The 23,526-nt window shown below is 50.7% G+C and overlaps 1 protein-coding gene across 1 annotated transcript in view; it reads left to right on the top strand.

Annotated features, from left to right (window-relative positions):
• Positions 1-23,526, top strand: part of LOC103168083 (solute carrier family 15 member 2-like) — a 102,142-nt gene that overhangs the window by 69,986 nt on the left and 8,630 nt on the right. The window contains exons 13-21 of the mRNA XM_039910084.1: positions 1,303-1,335; positions 1,642-1,730; positions 7,816-7,897; positions 8,614-8,748; positions 9,991-10,167; positions 12,668-12,714; positions 18,192-18,302; positions 21,294-21,390; positions 23,127-23,273. Of these exons, the coding sequence (XP_039766018.1) occupies positions 1,303-1,335; positions 1,642-1,730; positions 7,816-7,897; positions 8,614-8,748; positions 9,991-10,167; positions 12,668-12,714; positions 18,192-18,302; positions 21,294-21,390; positions 23,127-23,273 (918 nt within the window). The remainder of the gene's footprint in view (positions 1-1,302; positions 1,336-1,641; positions 1,731-7,815; positions 7,898-8,613; positions 8,749-9,990; positions 10,168-12,667; positions 12,715-18,191; positions 18,303-21,293; positions 21,391-23,126; positions 23,274-23,526) is intronic.

Here is a 23,526-nt window from a genome sequence, read left to right as displayed (position 1 = left end):
CTCCCTTTCCCTCTGGTCCTCCTCCCCTCCTCATTCCCCCTACTCCCTCCCTCTGTTCTACCCCCTTACCCCCCACAGCACTTGTGTATATTTGTACATATTTATAACTTTTATTAATGATGTATATATATCTATGATTCTATTTATCTGTTTTGATGGTATTGATGCCTGTCTATTTGTTTTGTTTTGTTATCTGTCTCTCCCTTCTAGACTGTGAGCCTCTCGTTGGGTAGGGATTGACTCTATCTGTTGCCAAATTGTACTTTCTAAGCGCTTAGCACAGTACTCTGTACACAGTAAGCACTCAATAAATACGAGAAGCAGCATGGCTCAGTAGAAAGAGCACGGCCTTGGGAGTCAAAGGTCATGGGTTCTAATCCCAGCTCCCACATAATAATAATAATAATGATGGCATTTGTTAAGTGCTTACTATGTGCAAAGTGCTGGAGAGGATACAAGATGTTCAGGTTGTCCCACATGGGGCTCACAGTCTTAATCTCCATTTTACAGATGAGGTAACTGAGGCACAGAGAAGTTAAGTGATTTGCCCAAAGTCACACAGGTGACAAGCGGCTGAGCCGGGATATGAACCCATGACCTCTTACTTCCAAGCCTGTGCTCTTTCCACTGAGCCACACTGCTTCTCTATAACAATAATATAATACTTCTCATAGTAAGCGCTTAACAAATGCCATCATTATGAATGAAAGAATAATGCCAAAGTTACAGACTTGTGAGATGGGAAGGATGGCGGTGCGGTCTAAAGTGATGGGAATGTCAGGAAGGACAGGGTTCGGGTGGGAAAATAAGGAGTTCTGTTTTAGACATGTTAAGTTTGAGGGGACGGCAGGACATCCAAGTAGAAGCACAGAGAGGTAAAGCGATTTTTCCAATGTCACCCATCAGGAAAGCATCATGGCCTAGTTTAAAGACTGTGGGCCTGGGAGTCAGAGGTCATGGGTTCTAATCTCGGCTATGACTCTGGGCAAGTTGCTTAACTTCTCTTTGCCTCAGTTACCTCGTCTGTAAAGTGGGGATCAAGATTGTGAGCCCCATGAGGGACATGGACTGTGTCAACATGTTTGCCTTATATCTACTCCAGTGCTTAGAACAGTGCTTGGCACAGAGTAAGAGCTTAATAAATACCACTATTATTATTATTAATAATAAGCATCAGAGCCAAGATTAGAGTCCAGGTCCTCTGACTTCCTGGCCCATGGTCTTTCCACTAGGCCACGCTGCTTCTCACACTCATGATCAGGCTAAAATGGTGCCGTTAACTCTCCAGTTCTGTTGTTTCAGGGCCTGTTTGTGATTAAGCCCGACCAGGTCCAGGTAAGAAGGGAGTGGGCTGCACCTCCAAGGCCCTGGCCCCTCTCTCTTCTTTCCCTCCTTACCTCCCTCCACCTCTGAGCCTCCTGCCCTGCCCGCCAGCCAAACTGCTTGATTGTTGGACAGTCTCACTTTGCCGGCTGCTGGGCCGACCGGCCCTGGAGGGATGAGAAGGGTGGGCTCGGGGAGGGAGAGAGGATCATCCTTCACAGGCCGGCCCAGCACGGAGTTGGGCCCAGTGAAATCTGGAGGGTAAACTAGTAGCTGGTTGGAAGGGCACATTCTGAGCCTGCTTCTCTGGTGCCACAGATGCTTAACGCCTTTTTGATGCTTATTCTTATTCCGACGTTTGAGCTGGGAATCTACCCCCTGATCAAAGCCTGCAGAATCAAGTTAACGTAAGTGTTCAGTGGCCAGCGGAGGCCGCCTTGCCTTTCCACTGTCCGGGGGGAGCCAGTCTCCCAGCCTGCTCTCCACAAACCAGGGAGGGCAGCTACCATCAGCCTCAGAGCCCAACTCGTCAGAGATGAATTACGCTTCCTCTCCCTGTAATCATCATACTCACAATCATAATCATAATGGTATTTGTTAAGTTCTTACTATGTGCCCAGCACTGTACTAAGCACTTGGGTGGATAAAGGTCCCACAGAGGCCTCACAGTCTAAGTAGAAGGGAGAACAGGGATTGAATCCCTATATGGCAGGTGAGAGAACTGAGGCCCAGGGAAGTAAAGTGACTTGCCCAAGGTCACACAGCAGGCCAGTGGAGGAACCGGGGTTAAAACTCAGGTCCTCTGACTCCCAGGTCTAGGCTCTTTTCACTAGGCCAATCTGATTCCCTCACTCTTGGTCCAGGAAATAGAGGAGTAGTCGTCATTGTCATAGGAGGTGAAGCAGGAGGAGGAGGAAGAGCAGGAACAGGAAGAGAAGGAGGAGCAGGAGGAGGAGGAGAAAAGGGAGGTGAAGGAAGAGAAGAAATAAAAGCATTTAATGAGTTCTGTTGAAGAAAACTTCACAGGCTCTGTGTTGTGTTTAAGTGGGTATGTCAGAGGCAAGTTCACTGCTACCCGTGCTAGTAGGAAGCAGTGGTTGACAGGTTGCATTTCCTCTACTAGTCAAGGCCAACTCAGTTCCAAGCAATGCAGAGTTTCTTGATTTGCAGTTGGTACAGCATCTGAGCTTCACATGTGATCAAAGACCACAGTACGTGATATATACCTTAAGACAAACAGCAGTAAATTTCTACTCGGGCTAATTGCTCGGCCCTGCTTGGTTCTGTCCATTATAGGTGTCCAGTGGAGAAACACTACCAAGAAGCAGGTCAGGGATCCTGACCTGGCTTCATCCTATCTCAATATCTAGATGTACCAAATTTCCCAATAAAACAGACAACTGGATAGGATAAAAAAAGGAAAGGAGGCTGTATGCTGTGTCCGCTTTGAGCAAATAGTGACTTGGTCAGACAAAATGGAGTACAAGTCTAAAGGCCCAAAATGTTCTATCTTGTGGTATTCTTCCACACCTAGAGACTCTAGTCACCAGTTTCTCTTGTTCACTTTAGCAAGAAGGTTATTCATTCATTCAACTGTATTTCCTGAGCGCTTACTGTGTGCAGAGCACTGTACTAAATGCTTGGAAAGTACAATTGGCCAACAAATAGAGACAATCCCTACCCAACAACGGGCTCACAGTCTAGAAGGGGGGAGACAGACAATAAAACAAAACGAAACAAAACAAGTAGACAGGCATCAATAACATCAATATAAATAAATAGAAATATAGATATATATGCATCATTAATAAAATAAATAGAATAATAAATATGTACATATATACACAAGGGCTGTGGGGTAGGGAGGGGGTAGAGCAGAGGGAGGGAGTAGGGGCGATGGGGAGGGGAGGAGGATTAGAGGAAAATGGGGGCTCAGTCTGGGAAAGCTTACTGGAGGAGATGAGTTTTCAGTAGGGCTTTGAAGGGGGGAAGTATGCTAGTTTGGTGGATATGAGGAGGGAAGGCATTCCAGGCCAGAGGTAGGACGTGGGCCAGGGGTCAACGGTAGGACAGATGAGAATGAGGCACAATGAGGAGGTTAGTGGCAGAGAAGCGGAGTGTGCAGGCTGGGCTGGAGAAGGAGAGTAGGGAGGTGAGGTAAGAGGGGGCAAGGTGATGGAGAGCTTTGAAGCCAGTAGAGAGGAGTTTTTGTTTGATATAGAGGTTGATAGACAACTACTGGAGATTTTTGAGGAGGGGGGTGACGTTTCTGTAGAAAGATAATCTGGTCAGCAGAATGAAGTATAGACTGAAGTGGGGAGAGACAGGAGGTTGGAGGGTCCGAAAGGAGGCAATCAAGTGGGCCTAGAGGCAAAACAGCTCAGAGGGGACAGTCTGAAGAGAAGGGACTAATGCAAGGGCCAGACTGCTTTGTTTTCACACTTCCTACTGTGGGCAGGGCACTGGACTAAGCATTTGGGTAGTTCTAAAACAAGGAAAGGATGAGTTCCCTGCCCATGGTAGTGTCGACTCTTAGTAGGGGAGATGACACAAAAGTATTCTCAAGCAGAGTGATCCAAATAAATCCTCAACCATACCAGAGTAAACATGGACAGAGGGGAGGTTAGGGTAGAAGTACCATGCTAAGTACACAAGTGCCAAGTACACAAGTGCTAAGTACACAAGAACAGGCCACTGATGGAAATCTCCCAACCACCCAGTGGTTATGTGGTAGAGAGTTTAAGTCTGCCCATCTCCTCTCTTAGAGCTGAAGCTCCTTGAGAGCAGGGAGCAGGCCAGGCTTGGTACTTGCATTGGTTGTGCTCTGCCCCAAAGAGCCACTGAGTCAGTCAGTCAGTCGTATTTATTGAGCACTTACTGTGTGCAGAGCTAAGTCAAATATAACAATAAACTGTCAGAATCCCCCCCCCCATCACAAGCTTGCAGTTTAGAGGGGGAGACAGGCATTAATATAATTAAAATCACAAATATGTACATCAGTGCTGAAAGTCTGGAAGGGGAGGTGAATAAAGGGAGCAAGCCAGGGTGATGCAGAAGGGAGTGGGAGAAGAGGAAAGGAAGGCTCAGTCAGAGAAGGCTTTGTGGAGGAGATGTGCCTTCAGTAAGGTTTTGAAAGCGAGGAGAGTAACTGTCTGTCAGGTGAACAGAGACATCGCGAAGGACAGTTATCAAAGATTGGAGAGTATGCGGGGGCCCAGGGCCCCCAAGAGGCCCTTGCTGAAGAGCTGAAATCGGCCCTCCCTGGTCCTCACTGCCCAGGAAGATGCAACACGGCTTAGTGGAAGGAGCTCGGGCTTTGGGAGTCAGAAGGTCAAGGGCTCTAATCCCAGCTCTGCCACTTATTAGCTGTGTGACTTTGGGAAAGTCACTTAACTTCTCTGTGCCTCAGTTACCTCATCTGTAAAATGGGGATTAAGACTATGAGCCCCACGTGGGACAACTTGATTACCTTGTATCTACCCCAATGCTTAGACAGTGCTTAGTGCATAGTAAGGGCTTAAAAAATACCATTATTATTATTATTATTATTAACCCAGTAGCTCAGCTTCCTCAGGTCGTTCTGCATTTCCTCTAATCTTCAGAGCGTCTAAACCTCTAGAAAAACTTTGCGGCCCCTGCCCTCATGGAGATTTCCTCATGTGCCCATAAAAATAATAATAATAACAGTAATAGTGATATTTGTTTAGCGTTTACTATGTGCCAACCACTGTACTAAGCACTGGAGTAGATACAAGATGATCAGGTTCCATTCGGGGCTCACAGTGGAAAGAACCCCGGCCTGGGAGTCAGAGGACCTGGCTTCTAATCCCATCTCTTCCAATTGCTTGCTCTGTGACTCAATTCCCTCAAGTCCCTCAACTTCCCTGTGCCTCAGTATCCCCAACTGTAAAATAGAGATTAAATCCTACTCCCTCCTAGTTAGATTTTGAGCCTCAAGTGGGACAGCGACTGTTTCCAACCTGATTAACTTGCATCTACCCCAGCACTTAGAACAGTGTTTGACACTTAGTAAGTGCTTAACAAATACTGTACTAATAATGAAGCAGCATGGTCTAGTGGATAAAGCCTGGGCCTGGGAGTCAGAAGGATGTGGGTTCTAATCTGAATTCACCACTTGACTGCTGTGTGTCCCTGGGCAACTCACTTCACTTCTCTGTGCCTCATTTGCCTCATCTGTAAAATGAGAATTAAGAATGTGAGTCCCATATGGAACAGAGACTGTGTCCAACCCAATTTGCTTGTATCCACTGTAGAGCTTAGTACAGTACCTGGCACAGAGTAAGTGCTCAACAAATACCACAATTATAATTAATAAGAAGAATAAGAATAATAGTATCAGGCATCGAATCCCCATTTTACAGGTGAGGGACTGAGACACAGAGAATAATAATGTTAATAATGTTGGTATTTGTTAAGCGCTTACTATGTGCCGAGCACTGTTCTAAGCGCTGGGGTAGACATAGGGGAATCAGGTTGTCCCACGTGGGGCTCACAGTCTTAATCCCCATTTTACAGATGAGGGAACTGAGGCACAGAGAAGTGAAGTGACTAGCCCAAGGTCACACAGCAGTCATGTGGCAGACCCAGAATTAGAACCTGGTCCTCTTACTCCCAGGCCTGGGCTCCTCTCACTGGGCCACCTTGTTTCTCGGGTGAAAAGTTTCCGTTTCCTGGAAGGAACTTTTGCTCAGCCAAAGAAAGGCAAATTCACCTGGGTGAGACTCAGCCAGTTCCTCAGCTTCCCCCTCCACCACCCCTGCCTCCTGTGCGTCCCCCCCCCCCCCCCCCCGGGCTGGGCCAGGCCAGCTCCCCACTGGCAACCTCCAGACTGCTTCTCCTCCCGAAGTAGATGGTGCAGAGGTGGAGGGTGGCCCCGTTCCTGGGTTTGGCCAGGGCAGTGGCAGGAGTGCAGGAGCAGAGGGCACAGAGGGCGCGGTGGGGTGCGGTTGTGCGAGGAGGGCTTGTGTTCTGGGAGATGGACACAGCTCCTGTTCCCACCTCTGCAGGGAGGGCTTCCTAGAAGAGGCCAGGTGTGGCGGTCCAAGGGAGATGTGGAGGGCCAATCCCGGCCCAGGAAGGGCTCTCACAGGTCAGATCTGGACGGGCCAGGCTCAGGCCAGCCCATGGGAACCTGCCTTGGGCCTCTCCCTCTCTTAGGGGGTGTGAGCAGTGGTCCTGTGGGTGTGGTCCCCGAGGGCTTTGGGGATTACAGAGTCCCCTGGAAGCGAGGCAGATCCCACTGGGGCTTTTGTCTGGTCAAAGACTCCAGGCCTTGGTGCTAAATTTGGGCCTAGGATTTTGGCTAGACTCCTGGAGGGTAGGGGACCAAGTCTAGTAGCTGTATTGTCCTCTCCTAATAATAATAGTAATTATGGTATTTGTTAAGTGCTTACAATGTGTCAAACACTGCTCTTTGCGCTGGGGTAAATACAAGCCCATCAGTTTGGACCCAGTCCCTGTCCCAAATGGGGCTCATAGTCTTAATCCCCATTTTACAGATGAGGTAACTGAAGCACAGAGAAGTTAAGTGACTCATCCAAGGTCACACAGCTGACAAATGGTGGAGCCAGGATTAGAACCTGACTCCCAGGCCCATGCTCTATCCACCTGGCCAGTGCCCTGCCCTCAATAGTTGTAAGCCCTTTGAGGGCCGGGAACGTATCTTCTCCTCTATTGTGCTCTCCCAAATGCTCATTACAGTGCTCTATGCAGGAGACTATAAGCCCCTTGAGGGCAGGAACCATGTCTACTAGCTCTATTGTGCTCAGTACAGGGCTTCACTACAGTGGTGATGACAATGATGGCATTTGGTACAAGCCTACTGTGTGTCAAGCACTGTTCTAAGCGATGGGGTAGATACAAGTTAATCATGTTGGACAGAGTTCCTGCCCCACATGGGCTCATAGTCTATGTAGGAAGTAGAACAGGTGTCAAATCCCCATTTTACAGAGGAGGAAACTGAAAATTAGGGAAGTGAAGTGACATCTCAGGTCACGCAGGAGGCAATTGGCAGAGACAGGATTAAAACCCAGGTCCTCTGACCCCAGGCCCAATCTCTTTCCACTAGGCCATGTTGCTTCTCAGTGCTCTGCACACAGTAGATTGTAAGCCCCAGGAGGGCAGGGCCCATGTCTATTAGCTCTACTGTCCACTCTCCCAGACAGTACAGTGCTCTGCACATATTAGACCAACAGCTCCTTGAGGGCAAGGACTGTCAATCAATCAATCAGTGGTATATATTGAGTGCTTACTGTGTGCAGAACTCTGTACAGAGTGCCTGGGAGAGGACAATAGAATAGAATTGGTAAATACGCTTCCAGTGCTTGGCCCACAGTAGACATTCTGTAAATATGACCACCGCTGATGGTGGGTCGGCCCACGCCATGGGGCTGAAGGCAGGGTGGCCAAGGGGAATTGTGGATCAGCTGCCTTGCCTCATCTTCCCCAGCAGGTCCCTCTCTCTCCCCACAGGCCCATCAGGAAGATGGTGGTCGGCATGATCCTGGCGGCCCTGGCCTTCGCTGTGGCAGCCGTCGTCGAGATAAAAGTGAATGTGAGTGCATATGCCCAAGCCTGGGATGCCCAGCCCCGGCTGGCTCCACTAAAGGGCCAGAGGCCTGGGCTAGGCAACGCTCCAGCCCTTCAGCCCTCCAGCCCCCAGCCCTCCAGTCCTCCCTGCCCTCCAGCCCCCCAGCCTCCAACCTCCCAACCCCCCAACTCCCCAGCTCTCCAGCCCCTCAGCCCTGCAGCCCTCTGGCCATCCTGGCAGCGGCAATAGCTGAGCGGATGGGGCGGAAGGAGGCCAAACGCCCCCAGATCCAGGCAGGCAGGCAGGCAGGCAGGCCAGCCTCTTGGGGCCACCACTTCTCCAGGTTCAGCGGACACTCTATTTGCTGGGCCGGCCGGGCTCTGGGCCTGCCGGTTGGACCTGCTGTGGCGGAGGTCAGCTCTCTAAGGGTGGTTGCTGTGGCGTGGCTCAAGTGGGGCCCAGACATGAGCCATGTCGTGGATGAAATGCGGCTGTGGCGGGGCCTGGCAGTAGCCCAGAAGAGGCTGTAGTGGGGCCCAGACTTGGCCCCAGTGTGGCCTGGGGATGGCTCATGTGGGGGCTGGACATGACTCTGGTGGGGCCTGAATGAGGCCCAGTTATGGCTTGGACGTGGCCTGGACATGGCCTGGATGTGGCTGCAGCTCGGCCCAGATATGGCTCGGGTGTGGTCCGAATGTGTCGCCGGTATGGCTTGGATGAGGCTCTCCCTCTTTCTGCAGCAAACCTCCAGGGTCAGGCTGGGTCCCAGAGAGAGCCTCCTGCAGGTCCTGAACCTGGTGGATGGCAAGACGCGTGTCACCTTGCAGAGTTATCAAGACCCTCTGCTGTTCCCAGAACCCATCGCCCCCTTCCAGGTGAGTGGGAGCTGGACCAGTGACCCAGGGGTGGGGTTGGTGCAGGTGGGGCCTCAACCATCCCTGTCCTGTTTGGCCAAAGGATCTGTAGCCCCATGTAGCCTGGGCCCCTAAAGATGCTCAGCTCAGGGTGAGGAGCAGACAATGGCCCAGCTAAGGAGAAAGCTGCTCCCCGTTCAATTGTTCCAACAGTGGTATTTATTGAGCACTTACTATGTGCAGAGTCCTGTACTAAATAATAATAATAATGATGGTATTTTTTAAGTGCTTACTGTGTGCCAGGCACTGTACTAAAGGCTGGAGTGGATATAAGCAATTCGGGTTGGACACAGTCCCTGTCCCACATGGGGCTCACAGTCTCAACCCCCATTTTCCAGATAAGGTAACTGAGGCATAGAGAAGTGACGTGACTTGCCCAAGGTCATGCAGCAGAAGTGGTGGAGCAGTAGAGTCGGCAGATATGTTCCCTGCCCATGATGAATTTACACTTTAGAGCAGGAGACAGATTTTAATATAAATAATTTATAGTATAGAATTTATATATAAGGATATAAGTGCTTTAGGTCAAAGGTGAGGTGAATACTATATGCCCAAAGGTCACAGATCCAGGTGCAGAGATGACGCAGAAAGGAGAAGGAGCTGGGGAAAAGAGGGCTCAGTCCCCGAAAGCTTCTTGGAGCAGATGTGACCTTAATAATGCTTTGGAGGTGCTCCTCCAGAACCTTGTTCCCTAGCCTGAGGTTCAGAAAAGGCCAAGCAGGCCAATGTCTCCTGGGGAGGGCACCGGGACTCCCTGCCCCCTCCACTTGCAGTACAGTGCTTATTCAAGGCTTGGAAGGAGGTAGGGGTGGGGAGGGCAGAAAGGACTTTGGTCTCCTTTCTGTCTAGGGAAAATAAGGTACAAATTCCCCTTTATGGTTTGGATTTTAGATATTGGACCCATTTGTCTGGGGAAGAGCAGCTTTGCACCTCCTCTTCTAGTGCCCCCTCCAACCCCTTCCCCCAGCTCCCCCAGCCCAGCTCCACAGGAGCTCTGGTCCCTCCCATCTCCCCATTCTCTGGAGAGCCTCTGCTGGCTGACCTAGGTGCCCAGAGCAGAAGAGCTTAGACAATGAACCCCCTGGATCCCAGGGTCATTGTCCTGTTCCTGAGATATGAGATTGGGGGTCTCCCAGGGACCCCTACCCTGGCACAGTCTGCATGGGTCCGGTGCTCCCCACTCAGAGTGTTTCCTCTCCCCAGGACCCCTCTCCCTACTCTCTGCTGCGGCTGGGGTCCGAGCACCAGCGGCTGGGCTTCTTGCTCCAGGCCCACGGCACCGCCATCCATGTGGACCACGACATCAGGGGAAGGAAATGGTACAGCCTGATCATTCACGAGGACAGTGACAGCAACAGTGACAGCGTGGCCAGCACCCTGGTAAGGGCGCGCCCCCTTGGCCATTGCGTGGGGCCAGCCCTTTAGGGGCCCATGTCAGAGCTGTGGTCTGAAGCCCAGACCGGAATTCACCATGGGAAGTCCAGCCAGCCAGATGGAGGGAGATGGGGGCTGCCTTCTTCTGGGGATGCAGCCAGGAGCCCCTTCTCCCGGGGACCTAGTGGGTGTCCCAGCCTGGAGAGGAAACCCAGCGGAGCCTGTCTACTCTCCCTAGCCGGTCTCCCCCAGGCCCACAAGGGTCTCCCAGTGAAGGTAATGGGCATTTGGGCCCTGCTGGCCAGGGATACCACCCAAATGGGACCCGAAGAGGAGGAAACTGGGGCCCTCCCCCCAGCCAGCTGCCCAAGAAGCTGGGGCTCCCTCCCCATCTTCCTGGCCCCCCTCCCGCACTCCCACCCAGCTTTCTTCCTCTTGGAAAACCACAAAGAGAAGAAGAAGACAGAGTCCTGTTCAAGAGGGTACATTTGGGGGTACCCTATGGGGGCTGCTGATTGGATTTTGGTGTAGGTGAGGGGCTTCTGGGAAGCAGCATGACACAGTGAATAGAGCAAGGGCCTGGAAGTCAGAATGTCATGGGTTCTAATCCTAACTCTGCCACTTGTCTGCTGTGTGACTTTGGGCAAGTCACTTAACAACAGAGAAGTTGTTACCTCATCTGTAAAATGGGGATTGAGACTGTGAGCCCCATGTGGGACAGGACTATGTCCAACCCAATTTGCTTGTATCCACCCCAATGCTTAGTACAATTCTGGCACGTAGTAAGCACTCAACAAATACCAGACTTATTATTGTTATTATTATTCCAGAGGACTGAGGGAGGTGAGCTGAGGCGTCAGGGATGTCGACTGCCCTTTTCCTTTCTCCCTGTGGCTGTCTATGCCCCACTCTGGGCCAGAAGCCTGGACCCTGAGGGCTACTTCTCAGGGCAGAAACCTTGACCAAAAGCCCCCCTGCAGCTAGGCCAAGGCAGAACTCATGGCCTTCATTCACTGTGCCCAGTCCCCTCCAGGGAGCCGCTGTGCTCGGCCTACTCTCGGGCCAACTGCGGGGCTCTGTGGGAAAACTGAGGGGTCTGAGCAGGGGGAACTGAGAGGGGCTGAGGAGGCTGAGGTAGCTGAGGGGGAAAGCGGAGGATGGGGAAACTGAAGGGGTCTGAGGTGGGGAAGTAAGCAGGGCTGAGGGGAGAAACTGAGGGAGGGGACTGAGCGAGGCTGAGGGGGCTGGGGTGGGGTGGGGACTGAAGGGGTCTAATTGGGGGAAGTGAGTGGGGCTGAGGGGGGAAAGTGAGGGCCCTGAGTGGGACTGAGAAGGTTGAAGGGGGAAACAGAGGGGCCTGAGTAGGGCTGAGGGGGGCTGAAAGGGGCTGAAGAGGGCTCAGGGCACCATTGTCCCTTCTATTTCCCCTTTGCACAATTTAACAATTTAAGTCCGCCGACCTCCCCCATTCAGGGACAGACTCCTCCAGGGTAAAAACTAGGCCTTCTGCCTTCGGGTGCCTTGGACAGTGCTCTGCACATAGTAGGCACTCAATAAGTACTGATGATGATGACAGTGATGATGATGACAACCTGTATTCCAGGGAAGAGACACCCTTTTCTATCCTTTCTCTCTTTTTTTAATTGGTATTTGTTAATTGCTTACTATGTGTCAAGCACTATTCTAAGTACTTGGGAGCATGGCAGAGTGGATAGAGCACAGGCCTGGGAGTCAGAAGGTCATAGGTTCTAATCCCAGCTTCACCACTTGTCAGCTGTGTGACCTTGGGCAAGGCTGTGTGACCTTGGGCAAATCACTGCAGTTCTCTGGGCCTCAGTTACCTCATCTGTAAAATGAGGATTGAAACTTTGAACCCCACATGGGAAAGGGACAGAGTCAAACTTGATTTGCTTGTATCCACCCTGCCCCTACTCCCTCCCTCTGCTCTACCCCCTTCCCCGCCCCACAGCACTTGTGTATATTTGTACATATTTATTATTCTTTTTTTTATTAATGCTGTGTATATACCTATAATTTTATTTATCTATCTTACTGTTATTGATGCCTGTCTGCTTGTTTTATTGTCTGTCTCCCCCTTCGAGACTGTGAACCCACTGTTGCATAGGGATTGTCTCTATCTGTTACCAAATTGTACTTTCCAAGTGCTTAGTACAGTGCTCTGCACACAGTAAATGCTCAATAAATGCAATTGAATGAATTGAATGAATGAAGTGCCAGTACATAGCAAGCACTTTAAAAATATCATTCTTCTTCTTCTTATTACAGTGTAACAGAATTGGCAGGCTCTCTCCTGTCCCCTCTTCCGCAGCCTGTCTCTCATCCTCTCTCCCCTTCCCTTCCTTCCTTCTCCAGCCTGTGCCCCTCTCCCTCTCCCACTCCCCTCTCTCCACTGGCAGAGCCCAGTCCTTACTCTCCCAAGCTAGGGAAGGCCCTCCTGGCCTCCTGGGGAAGGAAAATGAATACTGCTCCTCTCTCCCTGCTGCAGGTGGAGGATGCAGACGTCCAACCGCCCAGAGGAATGGCAGCCGTCAGGTGCAGCTGAAGGGGCCTGGCCCTGCTGGGTAGGGGGTGGGAGTGTTCCATCACCTTGCCACTCTCCCTGCCTCTTGGGCCGCAGCCTCAGGGTCCCAATAAGGCTGTCAATGGGGCAGGGCTCAGGGCCTGGGCCGGGCAGAGTGGGCTGAGACCCTCCCCGTGGGTGGGCTGGGACAATGTGGGGAGGGGGGAAGTCAGGGGAGGGGAGGTACAGGCACTGGCCCAGAAACAAGAGTGGGAGGGCAGACAGCAGGACAGTTTGTGTTCCTGGCTGGCTCAGCTCCCAGCCCTTTTGTCCCACCACTGAGGACAGACTGAGCCCAATTCTCCCCCATTCTGTTTCAGCCCAGGTTGCCCTGCTTCTCATCCTTGCTTCTGTTAAGCCCTCCCTTAACTCCACAGGCCCCTCCAGTTTTCACCCCATCTCCCTTCTACCATTCCTCTCCAAACTTCTTGAGCAAGTTGTCTACACCTGCTGCCTCCACTTCCTCCTCTCTCCTTCATCCCCTCCAATCTGGTCTCTGCCTCCATCACTTCAGAGAAACTGCCCTCTCAAAGGTCACCAGTGATCTCCTTCTTGCCAAATCCATTGTGGCCTCTATTCCATCTTAATCCTCCTCGACTTCTCAGCAGCCTTTGAAACTGTGGGCAACCCCCTTCTCCTGGAAACATTATCCAACCTTGCCTTCACTGAAACTGTCCTCTCCTTATATCTCTTTGGCTATTCATTCTCAATCTTTTTTGTAGGCTCCTTTTCTGCCTTCCACCCCAAAACTGTGGGAGTCCCACGGGGCTTAGTTCTGGGTCCCCTTCTATTCTCCATCTACATCAACTCCAATGGAGAACTCATTAGCTACCATGGCCTCAACTCCCGTGTCTATGTGGATGATTCCCAAATCTCCCTCTCCAACTCTGATCTCTCCCTTTTCCTGCAGACTCACATTTCCTCCTGCCTTCAGGACATCTCTACCTGGATGTCCTGCTGACACCTCAAATTTAACATGTACAAAACATAACTCCTCCTCTTCCCACCCAAACCCTGTCTTCCCCATGACTTTCATTCATTCATTCATTCAATAGTATTTATTGAGTGCTTACTATGTGCAGAGCACTGTACTAAGCGCTTGGAATGAACAAGTCGGCAACAGATAGAGACAGTCCCTGCCATTTGACGGGCTTACAGTCTAATCGGGGGAGACGGACAGACAAGAACAATGGCAATAAACAGAGTCAAGGGGAAGAACATCTCGTAAAAACAATGGCAACTAAATAGAATCAAGGCGATGTACATTTCATTAACAAAATAATAACAAAAGTGACTTTCCCATCACTGTAGACAGCCCCACCATCCTCCCTGCCTCACAAGCCCATAGCCTTGGCATTAGCCTTGACTCATTTCTTTCATTCAACTGACATATTCAATCTGTCACCAAATCCTGCCAATTCTATTCACAACGTTGCTAAAATCCATGCTTTCCTCCCCATACAAACTGCTTCCATGTTAATCCATACACTTATCCTATCTCTCTTTGATGACCTCATTGCCTTCTGTCTCTCCCCACTCCAGTCCTGTCCAGATCATTTTTCTACAGAAATGTTCAGTCCATGTTTCCCCACTCCCCAACAAACTCCAGTAATTGCCCATCTACCTGCACATTTCATTTTTTTGTATTTCAAATTTATTAAGTGCTTACTGTGTGCAGAGCACTGTACTAAGTGCTTGAGAAAGTACAACAATAAAGAGTGGCATTCCCTGCCCACATTCTTGAATGGGGGCCTGGGGGCTGGGGGTGGGGGCAGATACAAACATCAGTACAAATAAATAAAATTACAGATATGTACATAAGTGCTGTGGGGCTGGGGTTGGGGGAGGGATGAGCAAAGGGAGCAAGTCAGGGCGATGTAGAAGGGAGTGGGAAATGAGGAAAAGTGGGGCTTAGTCTGGAAATGCCTCTTGGAGGAGATGTGCCTTCATTAAGGCTTTGAAGGGGTTAGAGTAATTGTCTGTTGGATATGAGGAGAGAGAGCATTCCAGGCCAGAGGCAGGATGTGAGCTAGGAGTCGGTGGCCAGACAGGCAATATCGAGGCACAGTAAGAAGGTTAGCACTAGAGAGGGGTGAAGTGTGCGGGCTGGGTTATAGATGGAGAGAAGCGAGGAGAGGTAGGAGGGGGCAAGGTGGTGGAGTGCTTTAAAGCCAGTGATGAGGACTTTTTGTTTGATGTGGAGGTGGATAGGCAACCACTGGAGTTTTTTGAGGAGCGGGGTGATATGTCCTGAACGTTTTTGTAGAAAGATAATCCGGGTAGCGGAGTGAAGTATGGACTGGAGTGGGAGAGACAGGAGATTGGAAGGTCAGCCAAGAGGGTGATGCAATAATCTAGGTGGGATAGGATGAGTGACTGTATTAACTTGATAGCAGTTTGGATGGAGAGGAAAGAGTGTATTTTAGCGATGTTGCGAATGTGGGACTGTCAGGATTTGGTGACGGATTAAATATGTGGGTTGAATGAGAGAGAGGAGTCAAGGAAAAGCCAAGGTTATGGGTCTGTGAGACAGGAAGGATGGTGATGCCTTCTACAGCGATAGGAAAGTCAAGGAGAGGACAGGGTTTGACTGGGAAAATAAGGAGCTCTGTTTTGGACATGTTAAATTTGAGGTGACAGAAGGACATTCAAATAGAGATGTCTTGCAAGCAGGAGGAGATGTGAGCCTGGAAAGAAGGAGAGAAATCCGGGAGGAGATATAGAAACTCCTCACCACGTAGAAACAGAAACTCCTCATCATTGGCTTTAAAGCACTCAGTCACCTTGCCCCCTTAATAATAATGTTGGTATTTGTTGGTATTTGTTAAGTGCTTACTATGTGCAGAACACTGTTCTAAGTGCTGGGGTAGATACAGGGTAATCAGGTTGTCCCACGTGAGGCTCACAGTTAATCCCCATTTTACAGAAGAGGGAACTGAGGCACAGAGAAGTGAAGTGACTTGCCCACAGTCACACAGCTGACAAGTGGCAGAGCCGGGAGTCGAACTCATGACCTGGAGAAGCAGCGTGGCTCAGTGGAAAGAGCACGGGCTTTGGAGTCAGAGGTCATGGGTTCAAATCCCGGCTCTGCCACTTGTCAGCTGTGTAACTGTGGGCAACTCACTTAACTTCTCTGGGCCTCAGTTACCTCATCTGTAAAATGGGAATTAAGACTGTGGCCCCAAGTGGGACAAGCTAATTCCCCTGTGTCTACCCCAGCGCTTAGAACAGTGCTCTGCACATAGTAAGCATTTAACAAATACCAACATTATTATTATTGTTATGACCTCTGACTCCGAAGCCCAGGCTCTTCTACCTCAGCTTGCTACTCTCCTCCTACAACCCAACCAACACACTTCACTCTTCTAATGCTAACTTTCTCACTGCATCTCCATCTCATCTATCTCACCTCTGACCCCCTCACCCACAACCTACCTCCCCATGGCTTGGAAGGCCCTCTCCTTTTGTATCCAACAGACCACCGCTCTTCCCATCTTCAAAGTCTTATTAAAAACCCATCTCCTTCAAGAAGCCTTTCCCAACTAAGTCCTCATTTCTTCTTCTCCAAATCCCTTTTGTGTCACCTCTGCACTTGGATTTAATAATAATAATGTTGGTATTTGTTGAGCGCTTACTATGTGCAAAGCACTGTTCTAAGCACTGGGGTAGATACAGGGTAATCAGGTTGTCCCACGTGGGACTCACAGTCTTAATCCCCATTTTAGAGATGAGGTAACTGAGACACAGAGAAGTTAAGTGATTTGCCCACAGTCACACAGCTGACAGGTGGCAGAGCTGGGATTTGCACCCTTTATTCTCCCCACAGTACAAATATATATATCTACATATACATTTATATCTATATCTCCCCTAGAGTGTAAGCTCATTGTGGGCAGGGATTGTTTCTACCAACTCTGTTATACTGTACTCTCTCAAGTACTCAGTACAGTGCTCTTCATACAGTAAGTGCTTAATAAATATGATTGATGGATTTTCCTCTACTTCACTTACGTTGGCTAAACTGTAGGCTCCTCGAGGGCAGGAATCATGTTTATCAACTCTGTTGTCCTCTCCCAAGTGCTCAGTCCAATGCTCGGCAAACAGTAGACTGTCAGCTCCTTCATATCCACTAACTCTATTGTCTTCTCCCAAGCTTTCAGTACAGTGCTCGGCACACAGATGACTGGAAGCTTCTCGAGGACAGGAATTGTGTCTACTAACTATTATACTCTCCTTAGTGGTATTTTTTAAGCCCTTACTTAGTGCCAGGCACTGTACTAACTGCTTGGGTGGATACAAGCTAATAGGGTGGGACACAGTCACTGTTCCACATTATTATTATTTTTATTACTATTATTATGGTATTTGTTAAACCCTTATAATGTGCCAAGCTCTGTTCTAAGCACTGGGGTAGTTACAAGATAATTAGGTGGTCCCACAAGAGGCTGACAGTCTTAAGCCCCATTTTACAGATAAGGTATCTGAGGCATAGAGAAGTTAAGTGGTTTGCCCAAGGTCACACAGCAGACAAGTGGCAGATCCAGGATTAGAACCCATGTCCTCTGATTCCCAAAACTTGCTTTTGCCACTAAGCTACGCTGGAGCTCACAGTCTCAATACCCATTTTACAGGTGAGGTAACTGAGGCATAGAGAAGTGAAGTGACTTACCCAAGGTCACACAGCAGACAAGTAGCAGAGCTGGGAGTAGAACCCATGGCCTTCTGACTCCCGGGCCTGTGCTCTATCGGCTACTCCATGCTGCTTCTCTGCTCAGTACAGTGTTCTGAACATAGTAAGCACTCAGTAGTGGAGAATCAGCGTGGCCTAGTGGATAAAGCACAGGAATGGGAATCAGAAGGGCCTGGCTTCTAATTCCAGCGCCACCATTTGTCTGCTGTGCAAGTCACTTAACTTCTCTGTGCCTCAGTTTCCTCATCTGTAAAATGGGGATTAAGTCTGAGAGCCCCATGTGGGACAGGGACTCTCTCCAACCTGATTTGCTTATAACCAATCCTGGTGGTGAATACAGCACCTGGCCCATATTCATTCAATCGAATTTATTGAGTACTTACTGTGTACAAAGCACTGTACTGCTTGGAAGAGTACAATATAGTAAGCGCTTAACAAATACCACAGTAATTGTTATTATTTTACTTTGCACACTTTGGGCACTCAATATCAGGTTGGTCCCTCACTCCTTCTTTAGTTTTAGGGGTTCCTAGGAGAGGGAATGCCTCAATATTCTGCTCTGCCTAGGTGGGACTTCTCTTCCTCCCAGCCGGAAGCCCTTTCGCCTAATCCCATTTCCTCTTGGGGGGCTGTCAGAGGGTCTGGAGAATAGGCAGCCACTGGGGTACTCAGTCCTGGGTCCCCCAGAGACCCACAGGGAGTGCCACCTTAATGAAAGACCTTCTGGAGCAGTCACGAGCAGCCCTGCTCTGGTTACAGGTTTTTTAACACGTTGGACGAAGATGTCAACATCTCCCTGGGCCAAGGGGATGCTCTCTGGGTTCCCAGAAACTTCGGGGTATCTGCGTACAGGATCATGGAGAAGAGAAAGTAAGAGGCTTTTGTGGGGAGGGGTTGGGTGGGCCAGGTGGGGAGCACTCCCTGCAGGTCTCTAGCCTTCTTTGCCTGGTTCAGCTCCATGGTTCAGGCCCAGAAAGTCCTCCCCAGCCCAGAGGCTCTTCCTCAGACCAGAGGTCCCTCCCCTGACCGGAAGCCCCTCCCCTAATAGGAGGCTCCTCCCCAGACGGGAGACCCCTCTCCAGACCGGAGGCCCCTCCCCTGACCAGAAGGCCATCTCCTGATCGGAGCCACTGGGTGCTTGGTGCTTCCATTGCCAGGACAACCTGACAGCGGCCCCTCCCGCCGCAGATCCATGGCTTAGTGGATAGAGCACGGACCTGGGAGTCAGATGGGTTCTAACCTGGCTCTGCCACTTGTCTGTTGAGTGACCTTGGGCAAGGCACTTCACTTCTCTGGGTCTCAGTTACTGCATCTGTAAAATGGGGATTAAGACTGTGAGTCCCACGTGGGACAATCTGACTACCTAGTTCTTGGCACATAGTAAGCACTTAACAATATCATAATTATTATTATTAGATCTGTTGCTCCCCTTCCATCCATCCATCCACCCGCAGGCAGGCAGGCAGGACCCCCGGGGAACCATGTTTGGCTGTTGGCAGCTGGGGCCACGCCGGGGTTAAAGAGCCCCGAGTTATTCATTCATTCATTCATTCATTCATTCATTCATTCATTCATTCATTCATATTCATTGAGTGCTTACTGTGTGCAAAGCACTGTACTAAGCACTGTACTAAGTCCTGGCCCTGATGATGGGGGGGCCCAGCCCAGTTGGAGCACACCAGTCCCCTGGCAGCCCTTTCACCCCTCAGGCTCCACATGACCTCAAGTCGGCACCCCTGCCACCAGCCCCCAGAGTGTGGGCGCCCCCCGACTGGCTTCCAAAGGTCCATCCACCATAGAAGCAGCGTGGCGTAATGGATAGAGCACAGGCTTGGGAGTCAGAAGGTCCTGGGTTCCAATTCTGGCTCTGCCACTTGTCTGCTGTGTGATCTTGAGCAAGTCACTTCACTTCTCTGAGACTCAGTTACCTCATTGGTAGAATGGGAATTGAGACTGTGAACCCCACTTGGGACAGGGACTGTGTCCAACCTGATTTGTTTACATCACCCTGCATTTAATATGGTGCCTGGCACATAGTAAGCAAGTAACTAATACCACAATCATTATTTTTTATTATTATTACTATCCCAAGGGGCTTGGTCATCATTTTGTCCTCGCCGCCCCATCTTGGGCAGCATAAATGGCCTTCCCTTTGATCTCCACACAGGAGGACAATGCTCTAGGAAGTCTCCTTACTCTCACTTGGTCTGACTGCCACATTCTCTCCTGCTTAACCTCAGGGAAACAGAGGCAGAGGATCAAGGGCTCCCTTTGATGCCCCACAGCACCCAACATCAGGCCGGGAGTAAGGACGCCCAGCTTCTTGTCCTGGCTCTGCCACTGGCCTGCTGGATTGCCTCAGGCAAGGCGACCCACCTCTCTGGGCCTCGGTCTCCTCCTCTGTCTAATGGGGAGAAGGGGACCCATCTCTCCCACTCTTCCCTGCGTCTCGAGGATTTTGTGTGGTTTATACAGGGTAGCTGATTTGAAAGCACTTGGAAAATATCAAAGCACTAGACAAGGTGTAGTTAAAAAAAAGCCCCAATAGCCTGTGCTTCCACTCCCAGGGCAGCTTTCCTTAGAGAAGGGCAGAGACTGCCAGTAAAGGTCTTGCCAGTCTGGGAGCAGGATCCTCAGGGTCCAACAACAGGCCATTCCCCAAGGCAGAAATCCCACATTTGGAGATAAAGCAGGCCCCTGCTTTATAGGGTTCAGTCCACCTTCTTGGGCCCCAACACTCAGGCTGTTTCAAGCTCTGCCTCTGAGGCATGTCCAGCCCCACTGGGGAGGCTGAGAGCCTGGGGAGAGGGGTGCAGGATATGAGGGGGCACTGGGATTGTCCAGAGGGCCAGGCAATGGGAGCAATCCATGTACCTAATGATAACTCTGGCGTTGGAAGCTCACAGTGGACAGGGAAAGTAAAGTGTCAACCAACTCTATTGTATTGGACTTGCCCAGCACTTACCATCGATTGATTTTTTTTATGCACTTACTATGCACCAAACACTGTACCAAGCACTCACTGAAATACAAAATCAACAGGTTGGACAAAGTCCCTGCCCCACATGGGACTCACAGGTAGAAAGGGAGGGAGAAAGGTCACCCAGAAGGCAAGTGGCAGAGCAGAGATAAGAACCCAGGTGCCCTGACTCCCAGGCCCTGGCTGTTTGCACTAGGCTGTGCTGCTCCATGTACAGTGCTTCCAAGTGGTCCTTTGTGCCCGAAGGAGGCTCCAGGGATGGTAGCACCACTCCTGGGCATGAGAGTGGCCAGGCAGGCCGAGGAGGGACCGACAGTCCCAGATGGCTCCCAGATGGTCTGAGGTGTTGGCCCCTCACGGTGCCCAGCACAAGCTATCCAACGGGGAGTGTACAAGTCCTGTGTTGGCAAGCCGGATTCTATGCCTGATGCTGACCCCAGGCTTCCCGAGCCTCGGCGGCCTCCTTGGTCACATAAGGGTAACAGGCCAACAGCACCGGCTTCCCTCTCCAGGCCAGGCATGGAGGGAGGTTGTCATCAGCATCCAGTGAGGAGTGAGAAGAGAGGGGCAAGAGGTCGCCCACGGGGCAGAGGGGAGCGTCTATCCTCCAAGGGTTGCTTCTCCTCGCTTTGGAGACTGGGTCCTTCGGGATGGGGTTTTGGGGCACAGTTGGAAGCCAGGAAGCTGCGGGCTTGGTAGGGGAGGGGAGGGAGAAGGTGTGAGGGAACAACAGATGTTTTGGAAAGAGGGAACCCCTGGAGGCCCGCTGAGCTCCCCACCTGGCAGAGGTGGGTTCTGTGCGGTGAGGGGGGCGGAGGGCAGGGGGGACAAGGGGGGAGGTCAGTCTCATCGGGATGTGCCTCCTTCCTTTCTGGACTTAGACAGTACATTGTCGAATGCCAGACCCAGAGCAAGACGTTCACGCTGCCCCTGGGCACACTTACCTTTGGCACCATGTACACCATTTTTATCATGAAGGTGAGCTGCTCCCTCGCCACCCCCTCACTGCTCTTAAGACCTCTCCTTCACTGCCCTCTCACTGCTCTTTGAATCTCTCCCTCACTGCCTCTCAGATCTCTCCCTCACTGGCCCCTCACTGTTCCTCAAATTTCTCCCTTACTGCCCTCTCACTGCTCCCACACTGTTCCTCAAGTCTCTTCCTTGCTGCTCCTCAGATCTCTTTCTTGCCTCTATCTTGCCTCTCCCTTCCTGTCTTTTGCTGCCCCCCCGAGTCACCCTGTCATGGTGGGCAGGGAAAGCAAAGTGTCAACCAACTCTATTGTATTGGTCTTGCCCAGCACTTACAATCGATTGATTTTTTAAGCATTTACTATGCACCAAATACTGTACCAAGTGTTTTCCCTCACTCTTTTCTCTTTGCCCCTTCATCATCCCTTTGCTTCCCCTCGCTGGCCCCTCTCATCTCTCCCTCACCACCCCTTGCCATCCTCTGGTTTCTCCCCCTACCCACCACTTTTAGTGAGCCCGTCATTGGGCAGGGGTTGTCTCTATCTATTGCCGAATTGTACATCCCAAGTGCTTAGTACAGTGGTCTGCGCATAGTAAGCGCTCAATAAATATGATCGAATGAATGAATGAATGAATTTTGCCCTTGCACTAGGATCTGCTCCCTTTATTCACCCCTCTCTCAGCCCCACAGCACTCATGTCCATATACGTAATTCATTTGTTTATATTGACGTCTGTCTCCCTGTCTAGACTGTAAGTTCCTGTGGACAGGGAATGTGTCTCTCTACTGTTATATTGTATTCTACCAAGTGCTTAGTGTAGTCCTCTGTGCACAGTAAGTGCTCAGCAAATAAGACTGAATGAATGAATGAATGAAATGTGTCCACCAACTTTGCTTTTTTGGACTCTCCCAAGCTTTTAGTGCAGTGCTCTGCATACAGTAAGTACTCAATACATACCATTGATTGACTGACCCCAGCTGCTGGGTCCAACCAATCAATTAGTATTTATTGAGCGCATATTGTGTGCAGAGCGAGGGAGTCAGAGGACCTGGGTTATAATCTCAGCTCTGCTGGTTACTTACTGTGCGACCTTAGGCAATCACTTACCTTCTCTATACCTCAGTTCCCTCACTGAAAATGGAGATTAAATCCTCCTCCCTCCTACTTAGACTGTGAGCCCCAGGTGGGACAAGGACTCTGTCCAACTTGACAAACTTGTATGTACCCAGGGCTTAGAACAGTGCTTGACACATAGTAAGTGCTTAAAAAATACCGTGAAAAAAGGAAAACAAAAAGCCATTAAAACCCATGAGAAATAGGGAAAAAGAAAGACGAGCACTGAGGACATGGCCCCAGGAGGCAAGCCTGGGATGAGAACTCAGGTCTCTTGATTTCCAGACTCACGCTCTTTCCACGAAACTCAAAGCTTTGGCTTTGGTTAGGGAAGTTGGCAACTCTCAACCTGTCCCCCAGCAGGAGATTATTCTAGATCACTATGAATTTGAGGAAAAAGGGAAATCTGTCCCTAGCATGGTTCTCTCCTCAGGCAGTTGATGTTCTCAGTCCCCAGGTGCATCCTCCCCCTGATGGAGTGGTTCAAGGGGGCCAGGAGTGGTAGACCCAAATCATTTAATCAAAGCAAGGTAGTGGTCAATCCACAGATGCAGCAAAGGCCGATGGGTGCTGCAAGGCGAGTGTGCTGGGAGCTTCTGGTCAATGCGTTCCCACTGTCTACTCTTCCCAGAGTTCTGAGAAGGGCTTGTGGGCCTGGAAGACCAGCCCCATCCTGTCCAGCACCGTGTCCATCCTGTGGCAGGTGCCACAGTACGTGCTCATCACTGCCGCCGAGGTCATGTTCTCCGTCACCAGCTTCGAATTCTTGTATGCTGAGGTGGGCGACCCCGGCGACCGGCTTGCTCTCACAGGGTGGGCCTGTGGTCTGTGGGGTTGAATCCCATTGCCGGGCTGCCCTGCCTTCCCTGCCCTGCCCCCCCCCGCCTCACCCCCCCCGCCCTGTGCTTCTCTGTCCTACCCTACCATGCCACTCTAGCTTGTTTTCACTTGTTCTGCCTTTCCCTGCCCTGCTTTGTGCAGCTCTGCCCTGCCCTACCATGCATGTCATACCATGCCACCCTCTGCTCTGC

The sequence above is a fragment of the Ornithorhynchus anatinus genome, chromosome 1 (genome assembly GCF_004115215.2).
Source record: "Ornithorhynchus anatinus isolate Pmale09 chromosome 1, mOrnAna1.pri.v4, whole genome shotgun sequence".
Taxonomy (NCBI): Eukaryota; Metazoa; Chordata; class Mammalia; order Monotremata; family Ornithorhynchidae; genus Ornithorhynchus; species Ornithorhynchus anatinus.
The sequence above is the reverse complement of the archived record's forward strand: the minus strand, read 5'-3'. Positions and strand labels throughout refer to the sequence as shown.